The sequence below is a fragment of the Lycium barbarum genome, chromosome 8 (genome assembly GCF_019175385.1).
Source record: "Lycium barbarum isolate Lr01 chromosome 8, ASM1917538v2, whole genome shotgun sequence".
Taxonomy (NCBI): Eukaryota; Viridiplantae; Streptophyta; class Magnoliopsida; order Solanales; family Solanaceae; genus Lycium; species Lycium barbarum.
The window spans coordinates 100,742,314-100,752,465 of record NC_083344.1 but is presented as its reverse complement, the minus strand read 5'-3'; the positions used below and the strand labels follow the sequence as shown (position 1 = coordinate 100,752,465).

At 36.7% G+C, this 10,152-nt stretch overlaps 1 protein-coding gene across 2 annotated transcripts; it reads right to left on the bottom strand.

The window, feature by feature from the left end:
* Positions 1-1,536: 1,536 nt before the first annotated feature.
* LOC132606439 (uncharacterized) lies at positions 1,537-8,538 on the bottom strand. 2 transcript variants are annotated; one of them, XM_060319938.1, is made up of 8 exons: positions 8,372-8,537; positions 8,124-8,150; positions 7,358-7,480; positions 6,397-6,724; positions 6,109-6,189; positions 4,869-4,955; positions 3,659-4,018; positions 1,537-2,306 (listed from the first exon to the last, which is right to left on the bottom strand). In XM_060319938.1, exons 1-8 carry the CDS (start codon positions 8,416-8,418, stop codon positions 1,713-1,715), a joined length of 1,647 nt encoding a protein of 548 aa, XP_060175921.1. In that variant the 5' UTR covers positions 8,419-8,537; the 3' UTR covers positions 1,537-1,712. The 2 variants fall into 2 exon arrangements, with proteins under 2 accessions (XP_060175921.1, XP_060175922.1); XM_060319939.1 differs by lacking the exon at positions 4,869-4,955 and having other exon boundaries at positions 8,372-8,538.
* Between the last annotated feature and the right edge of the window lie 1,614 nt (positions 8,539-10,152).

The window sequence follows — 10,152 nt, the reverse complement described above, 5'->3', positions numbered from 1 at the left end:
CCAGCGACTCTTCATTCGGCTTCTTGATCATATCCTCAGCGAAGCCGAACTTCTTTCTTACTCTTAGGGCTATCCTCATGGATTTAGCCCATTCTTCATAATTCTCACCCTTCAATTGGACTTGTGTCACCACAATTCCAGGGTTATCATTCGACGTAATGTCACAAGGAGAGATTGTTTTTCTTTGGGTTTTATTTTTTTCACCGGCGATTTCTTTGCTTTTATCGCCGATTTCTTCCTTTTCGTCATCTTCCATTATTTCAGGATTTTGTGTTCTTTCTAACGTGACTCTAATACCATGTTGAAATCGAGACAGGGACAAGAATTTGGAGAGACAAGAGTAATGAGAGAATTCTTTCTGCTTTATATTCATCATAATGACCTCCTTTTATACAAGTAAGGTCCTTCTTACCATAGGCTAATAAGGTAATCTTATTCTAATAAAACTACAAATCCTACATTTACCATAATTACAATTGTAGCAAAAATAGACTAAACTATTACTATTAGACTAGAATAGGGTCTTCGTGTATTCGGTCTCAATATATGGTCCTGAAAAATGTAAGCATGTTGCCATATCTATGGTCTTTAAACGCACTAGTCTTTCATTTTTGTCTGTGCTAATTATTTAATGAAAATATCTAGACTTGCTTTGCAAGGCATAATTTATGAAACATTTTTATCTTCGGAAACTAAACTTTTATCTCGCTCGGCATAAATTCTGTAGGAACTAAGTTATGCGGCATAAGTATTGCAATATTTTTCAGATTATGTGAGTGTTAAAATTTTTGCCTTATCCGGCATAATTTTTGTGGATGTATGATACATATGTCGAAGTTAAACGTAAACTATGCCGGATGAAACCAAAATTTGTGCCGTTTTTGAAATTATGTTGAGTGTTACAAGAATTGTCTTGTCCGACATGATTTGTGTTTATCTTATGACACATATGCCGAAATTAAACAGAATAGATGCCTTGCGAAATCTAATTTATGCAGCGCCAAAAATGCTGAAGGGCAAAAATTAAAGACCACCCCGGAATAGGGACATTTGTGCGAATGACCCCATCATGGCTGCTTTTATTTTATATAAGTGGGCCAAAAAATATGTTACGCTTTTAAAGGTGTCTCACGTAGATATTATGCAAGATGAGTTGCTAAAGCGCCAACCTACTTGCGTTTCTAGGAGCGGTATTGTGGTTAACTTAGCAAAATTCAGGGGAGACAAATGAAAAGAACTCTTCTTTTTATGGGATTTTAAAATTATTCACGTCTCGCAACCAGTCTGCCTTTGAACTACAACTACATTCCTTGCTTGTTTCCACTACATTTACAAATATTCATTACAAGTAAAACTGTGGAAGTCTTTTGACTCATCCAACACTCTCTTCTTTTGTGCTTTTCTTCTTTATGTACTTTAAGCTCTTCATTTCGTACTATAAGTCCTCATTTAACGATGCGGCAGAGCCTTTATAGCTGGTAAAATTAGCATACAGGACAACTATATAAAACAGACATGGAGAATCAAAAAGCAAAGTTAAAATTAGAAGCTCTGATTGCTCATACCAACTGATTATACACAATGATATCTCACCTTTCGACATAAACTTTTCCTCTTTTTTTCCTTCCCAGTGATTAAACAACTAAATTTCAGTATGGATAATAGAACAAAGTAGCTTCAACGGCACGCCCCCTAAATTAGACCAAACACCTTCAAATACCCTGGTAAAATTGCATATTTGCATAATCCGAAGCCCACGTTCCACCAGTAAAACTCATTGTTTCTTGAAGTTTTGCCAAGTGCTTCCTACCATTAAGATGTGAAGCCATATCAATCTCGCCAGGGCACCTAATGTTACAAAACCTACACCACAGCTTAGAATTATGAGCAGCACCGCCAGCTTTCTTCACTTGCTTCTGCTTTTGATGTTGTCCAGTAGCTCCTAGTTGGACCTTTTCTTTAGGTTTTTCATTAGTACTATGCTTTCTTTTTGTTGAAATTGCATGTTTTACTTGCTCCTTAAGCTTGTCTGGCATATTTGGAGGAAAAGAGGGGTTTCTTTCAGTTTTTGCTGTTTTCTTGAAAGTTTTCAGCACTTCACAATTTTCCTCATCTCTCCTCCCTAGAAGATGGCACTCCAAGTCATGCTCTGACTTAGTTGTCGTCCACTCTGTCTGAACTTTCTTTACGGAATTAGTTTCTGGGAGTTTAATCTCCTCGGCATCTGCTGGAAGCGCTGTTTCCTTGATCTGCACAGCAGTTGTTTTCTTTTCAATCTGAATTGGAGTTTCCTTCAGAATTTTAACCTGCAGTACCACAGGGTACATTTTAAACACTGGCATACTATAGAAGAATAAATACCAGGTTGGAACAGAGGCAGTATTAATGTTTAAAAGAATTAAGAGCTTCAATTCTCTCACTCTTTTAGCGGCTTCAAATGTTGACAGCAGAAACTGAGTTTCAAATTGTTTTAGCATATATGGAGCTTCTTCTTAAGTTTAAACGATAATGTTTCGTGATCTCGGTGTGCATTATCAATTGCCATCTTCCACATTTAGCTTTGATTGATCAGCCTAAATCGTTGTCTTCATATACAGCTAAGCCTCACCCGCACTTTTCCTTAACTTGACCACCAAGAGTATCACTAGCAGCTAATTAGCTATTCTCATGGGAACATCAAGCTCTCCTCTTTTTGATCAATCGCTTGCTTAAGATCTGCCGTTATTGTTTGCTCAACAATTGCATCCCGAGCGATGTAAAGGCATAATATATCCAAAAAAGGACCAAGGAAATTTTAGGGTTAAGAATGATACCCCCTCCGTTTAAATTTGTTTATCTTACTTTCCTTTTTGGTCTGTTTAAAAAAGAATGTCACTTTCTATATTTAGTAACTCTTTACCCCAATATATCCAACATGGCATATTTAAGCACACAAGATTCAAAGGGCATTTTGGTACATTACACGCATCTTTTGTTTAAGACTACGAGATTCAAAAATTTTCTTTATTTTTGGGAAACGGTGCAAATATACCCCTTGTTAAAAAAAGTTGATGCATATATGCCGCTGCCGTTACACAAATGGTGCAAATATACCCTTTTCGCTGACAGAATTTGTTAAAAAATTATTTAGCTTATGTTTTAATTAAAAAAGTACCGTGTGGTCTTAAAAAAAAAATAAGTCAACCTATTTTTTGTTAGTAGACTTATTTTTCAAAGCCACAAGGTATTTTTTTTTTCCTGGTGGGTCAGGTCTGATCATTTTAAAAGGGGTACAATTATTTTTTTAAAGCCAAGGAGATTTTTTTTTAAAATGAACGAGACAACCCACTAGAAAAAAACAATTGCCTCGTGGCTTTAAAAAAAAGGGTAGACTTATTTTTTAAAGCGACACGAAATTTTCTTATTTAAAAGATAAGCTAAATGATTTTTCAAAAAATTGTGACAGCGAAAAGGGTATATTTGCATCATTTGTGTAGCGGCAGAGTTATATTTGCACCATTTGTGTAACGACTGGGGTATATATGCACCACTTTTTTAATATGTGTAATATCTGCTCTAAATCGCAAAATTGAGGGGTATATTTGCACCTTTGCCCTTATTTTTTTAAACTCTGTGCCGAGTCAAATTAAGACAAACAAATTGAAACGGATGAAGTAACCTGTTTGGGCTCAGCTGCTTCATTAGCAATGTGCTCTGATCGTGCTGCAGCTTCATGTTTGACTTTCTCCTGATTAAGCTGATTTGACTTTGTTGTAACAGGTGAGCTTCCTTCACTTTTGGCTGTTTGCTTGCAAGTTTTCAGCCCTGCACACCTTGCTTTATGTTTCATTCCGTTAAGATGGGACTTCAAGTTCTGCTCTGAGCTGGTTATCACTTGGCATACTGCACAAGTCCACTCTGTCTGAACTTGCTTTGAAGACGTAATCTCTGGAAGTTTAATCTCTTCAGCATCTGCTGGAACTACCATTTCCTTGACCTGCACTCCTGTCGTTTTCTTCTCAATCTGAATTGGATATCCCTGCAGTTGTACAGATATCTTAATCGCTGGTATACAGATTACTTTTGCTTGAATACAGAAACACAAAAACCAGGATAGAATAAAGGTGGTACTGATGTTTAAAAATATTTAAGTGCATTAATTATCTCCCTTTTCTAATGGCTTCAAATCTTTACAGGAGAAACAGAGGCTTGCAAATTTCAAAAAGGATTAATTTTACAAAATGCACCAGTTTAACTTTCAGGCCTAAATGATAATGCACTTGGATTCAGTGTGCATTATTATTTGCCATCTTGCACATCTAGCTTGATGGATAAGCCTACTTTTTGTTTCCATATACAGTAAGCTTCAACTCAAGCTCTCCTCTTGTCATCAATCATGAATTAGCCGCTTGTTTAACGGTTCATCTATCAAGGCATCTAGAGCAGTGTTGTCAAAGGCGCGCTTAAGCCCTAAAGCGAGGCTCAAAACATGTTGAGCGCTTCGCCTCGCTTTATTTGCGCTTCAGTGTCATCAACAAGGCTCTAAGACATACGTTTCCTTGACAATGAGCCTCTCTTGAAGAGGTGACACTAGATAATTGATATTTCACTTTATCGTAATGTTTTTACAATTTCTTTGTCCATATATTTGTTGTTCATGCTTATTATTTGTAATCTTGGACTAAACATATATATATATTTGCATTTTTTCACCATTGCGCCTTTTTTCATTAAAGCCCACGCTTTATTTGCGCTTTGCGCTTAAAGCCCCAGCTGACCTTAGAGCTTTTTTGCGCTTTTTACTTTTAATAACACTGATCTAGAGCAATACTTGTGAACACATAATATTTCAAAAGTGGTAAGGAAATTCAAGGGTTAAGAAATATAACCAGTTTGGTCTCAGCAGCTTCATGTTTTGCCATATGCTCCATCACTTTGATATCTTCCCAAACAGGATCACTCCCTTCACATTCTCTCTGATTAGGGGTAATATGTTTGTTATTTATGGGATTTAAGGAACATGTGGAGAGACAAAAATAAATTCACTACAAACGAACAAGTAATTAGTTCTGTTGTTAACAAAAGGAAAATTCAGGACTTTTTGATGCTTTATTTGAGAAAACTAACTGCATAATGTTTATTACAATAACCTACTTCTCATGTACATACAATAGTTTAAGGGTTGGAAGGTACACAACATCTATGCAAACAAAGCATTCACAAATTTGCTGGAAATAAGCAAATCTCCAAAATTAGTCCATGATATCATTATTAGGATCAAGCGCATACCATCACAGCAAAAGCTATAGCTGGTACCAAAAAACACAAGTTTATTTCTTAACCCATACCATCAATCAACATGTTCGATAGTGACTCTGTCTTAGGCCTCGCTATAGGCAAGATGTTCGTGTTAGCCAACAACCCACCCACCAACACCCCCCCCCCCCCCAAAAAAAAAAGGGATGTTATTCCTAGGAATCAAACTCATAATCGTGCCTCTAATACAACATGTTGGGATAAAGCACTTACCATCATGCCAAAAGCTATAGCTGATAGCAAGGGTGCAACTTTATTTCTTAACCTAGCCTATCAAGCAAGTGCATGTGCTCGTGATAGACTATGACGCCGACTTACGTCATCACCAGCCATGGGCAGATCTAGGATTTCTAGAAGATGGGCGCACCAGTAAATAAAAAAAGAAAAGAAAAAAGAGTAGCAAAAAAACGTGGCAAGTAGGAATTGATCCCTAATCCTCTAGGTAAATAACTCAACATTCAACCAAGTGCATTCATCCTTTTTGGAGCATGGGTGCCAGCAGTTAATATTATATCAGTTCTAGAAAATATGTACATAAGATACCTTGTTTTACAGAGAGACCATGGGTTCACGTGCACGGTAAATTACATAGTAAATTCACCCCTATCCCCAGCCCATCAACCGGGCCTCGCCATAGGTTCGATGATGGCATTACCAAACAATATCACATATATGCAAACCATTTAACTTGTATTCAACTGTTAATGCAACTTTCCAAATCATTATAGAATGAAAACGCCAATAAAGCATCAGCACAAGAAGTTAAAAGTTGTTTAATACAGTACAGGGAGCTAGAAACAACAGCTGAAGCACCTGGTTGAGGGAAAGCTTTCCTGCTTCATCACTAGTATCAGTAGGCTTGATCTCTTCTGCATGATGATTCGAACTATAATCCTTGAAATGCAAACAGGACATCATGATAAGTATAAGTTGCTATAAAATCCAGTGGAATTAGTTATACAATGGTGACAATCTAACTTTTGGCTACTGATATGGATTAGCAGTCTCGACTTTTATGTAACTAACTGATGTACATCAAAGTAAGTGTGTCCAATTCGATAATGAACTGGCTACTCCTTGCGAAAGTAACGTCTGCCATACCTTGTCTGCAATAAGTTTCTCCAGAGCATCAGAACCATTTTCTTCAAGATACCTCTCTGCCACAGCCAGAAATGTTTCATTCTTGAGATATGGATCCTCCATTGGTTTGTTAAACCAGTCAGTAACAGTTTGAAGGTTGACAGACAAGCACAAATATAGAAGGCGTTGGTAGACATAGCAAGGATCACTAAACTGCCTGATACTATCGTGCAGTTTAAGTGGAAAACATGGACGAATAAGGTTTTGATAAAGATAACATGCACCGTTAAACGGCGGTATCACCAACCAACATATGGTTATTAATTTTATATATGGCCAGAGAGGAACCCTGCCAAAGTAAATGAAAAGACATTAGTATATGCAACAGGACTAGCTTCTCATGCTGACATGTATATTACACAATTTTTTTCGAAATGCTTCAGCAAGCTCTCTAGCTCTTGAAATCCTCAACTTGTCACCAAGGGAATTTAAGAACACAAGCAAGAAAAGACATATAACTACCAATATAGACGAGTAACTGAAATAGGTGCATTATAAGACTTTGAGGTTCACTTGAAAAAGAATCTGTCACAATTCAGTGAGTCAATATAAGAGTACAGATCCAGAAACAAATTGTAATTACTTGAGCAGGGTGCAAGCACGAGAATTTGCATATGAAGCATATACTCGTTCCATTGGGGTTTAGTATCAAGTAGATATCTGCCTACAAGGTAAGCCCACCAATAGAGGATATCATAAGCTCATTCACCATTAATGTCTTCGAGTTTGCCCTTATTTTTCTTCAAGACAATTTTTTTCCCAAAGATCTTTACTGAAGTTAATCTACTTAACAAGTATCAATTATTCAAAGAGTTGCTATTTCCATATGATTTAAAGAGGATCATGAAAGGAATGCACTTAAAATAAAGGTCACAAATTTTTGGCCCTTTTAATATAGCCGACTAAGAGTACAGCACATTACCATTCAATAAGCTTCTCAAACACGTGCTCAAACAGAGAAATAAAGGAAAAGATGGTCCAATATGTGACTAGCTTCCTCATGTGATACTTGGAGCCAGTCTCAATCGCTCGTATTGATGCAAATCTGCAGTTCCACAAAAGAATTGGTAAGCAAGCAAAAATACTACACCAGTAACCAATGCTGGAAATATTGTCATGCCATAGCCTGCACTTGGCCAGGGGCGTAGCTACCTTTAGTGAAGCGGGCTCAATTGAATCCCCCTGCCTGAATATTAAACTATGCTAAATGGATAAAACAACTTTTCCGTGTATATATATATATATATTGTTGAATCCCCTTGACATAGGATAAAATCTTAGATGCAAAACTTTTACTTTTTTTAATCCCCTTGTTCAAATTCTTGTCTCCGCCACTGCATTTGGCGTGGAGATAAATACTTTCTATGAAAAAATATTGTTTTAGGAAAATGCTTACAGTAAAGAAAATTCGCTGGGAAACCATTTGCTTGCTTGTTTATTTGGTCGGATATGACATATGATATTTGTTAAAGTTGACATATATATATATATATATATATATATATATATATATATCGGTTGAAACAAGTGATCCGAAATAGATGTTTGGTAATCTGTAAATTAAAGAAAAGGGGTTTCAATCCAAATATAGAATTATAAGATCACATAATATGTGCAAAATATACTTGTAAAGGACAAAGGAAGCTAAAGTTAACGAGTATGGAGTAATGGAGAGTTCACACACTTACAGAGGATAGCCCAGAGCAAGTACCGGCCTGCAAATACAGTAGAGCAAGAAATCAAGAGTATGAATACATGCAATATACGTACTTGAATATGTAGACTCATGCATATACGTATAATGTTGGCGAAAAAAAAGGTAGACAAAGCTAAAGTCTTGTTTATTTAAGCCTTCTTCTTCACAACTTGGCAAGATTTCATTTCCCAAGTTTCATTTTTAACAAACAATACATAATGGAGAAAGAAATAAATTTACCAAGCGAGGAAATCGATCAGGTGAAGTGTATATCTGAGAAAACCCATTTGGAAAAATAAATTTTCTTTGTTGCAATTTCCTCAACTTGAGTTCCATCAAGTTCTTGAGTTTCAATGATCAGAGGGAAAGGAACAGAAACTCTGTACTTCACAAGACTTTATGAAGAAGTAAAGAAGTAAAGAGTATTCAAAAAAGGTCTCTCTTTTCCATTAATAACAAAAGTATCCTACTAATGATGTGTTGTAAAGTGGAAAAGGCAGGCCAATTTTGGGAAAGTATAAAATTGACACCTCTTTCTATGTCCCAATCAAATAAAAGCATTGAGTTTTCATTTAAATATTTTCACATCTGTACGACTGACTTTAGAAATGCTCGTCCTCTCAAATTCTTAATGACTAGGGACTTGTTCTTTAATTTTGGCCGACATCTACTTGAAAAATGGGAATAATTTTGGCCGACATTGTATTTGCAAAATGGGAATTTTTCAAATTCCTTCCTCTTTAAGAGCCCGTTTGGCTTAGCTTATAAGCTTTTTAGTCTTTTTTTTAGTGTTTGACTGGTCAGCTTATAAGTCATTTTGTGTTTAAAATAAGCCTAAAAAATAAGTTGAGGTATCCCAACTTATTTTTTTGACTTATAAACTGTTTTCAGCTTATAGACTGTTTTTTTTTAAGCTAAGCCAAACGGACCCTAACACTTCTGTCTTTTCAAGAGAGCATTTTTGCTCTCGCATATACTCTTTACCCCTAAATTGGTAATAACAATTAAATTTATATTGAAGAAATTTCATGAATTTCCCTTCAAATAGGTTGGTCTTTAATTTTTGTCCTTTGGCAATTGAACTTAGTTCTTTGTCATGCGGGCATAACTTATGAGATATTATGACAACAACAACATACCCAGTGTAATCTCATAGGTGAGACCTGGGAAGGGTAGGATGTATGCAGAACTTATCTCTACCTTTGTGATAGTAGAGATTGTTTCTGATAGACCCTAAGCTCAAAATAAACGTAGTCAATGCATGATTGCAAGAAAAATAAGAAAGCAAAATAACAAGATACAACACAAATGGAGCAACACATAGTAGTACACATATATGGGTAATGATCTACGCGGTACCTAAATAATACTACTAAGAAAAGGAGAAGAGGAGATGGAAAGACTAGCCCTACACCTCTCTCACACAAAACGCGACAAAACTCAACTACCTACTAACCTTTTATCCTAATCCTCGGCCTCCAAATCTTCCTATCTAAGGTCATGTCCTTAGTCAGTTGAAGTTGTGCGATGTGTTGTCTAATCACATCCCCCAGTTCTTCTTCGGCCAACCTCTACCTCTCCTAACTCCTGCGACCGACAATCTCTCACACCTCCTAACTGGCGCATCCTCACACCTCCTCTTCACATGCTTGAACCATCTTAGTCTCGCTTCCTTCATCTTATCCGCCACGGAGGCCAAACCTTGTCTCGAATAACTTTATTTCTAATCATATCTCTTCTAGTATGACCACATATCTATCTGACCATCCCTATCTCCACTACCTTCATCTTTTGAATGTGAGCATTTTTTATTGGCCAGCATTCTATCGTAAAGCACCCCGGAGGAGAGCCTCCATTTCAACCACTCTGATCCAATACGGTATGTGACATCATCGTCAATCTCCTCGTCCCCTTGTATTATGGACCCAAGATACTTGAAGCTTCCTCGTTTGGATATAGCTTTGTCTCGATCTTCACATCCACATCTGTCTCTTGTGTAACGTTACCGAACTTGCACTCTA

Bases quoted from the DNA above. Each gene is read 5' to 3' on its own strand.
- LOC132606439 (XM_060319938.1), bottom strand. From the start codon at position 8,418: ATGGGTTTTCTCAGATATACACTTCACCTGATCGATTTCCTCGCTTG. The intron at 7,481-8,123 runs GTAAGTGTGTGA...GTGGAACTGCAG, and splicing joins CTTGCTCTGGGCTATCCTCT to ATTTGCATCAATACGAGCGA. The intron at 4,956-6,108 runs GTGCTTCAGCTG...ACCCCTAATCAG, and splicing joins GAAAGCTTTCCCTCAACCAG to AGAGAATGTGAAGGGAGTGA.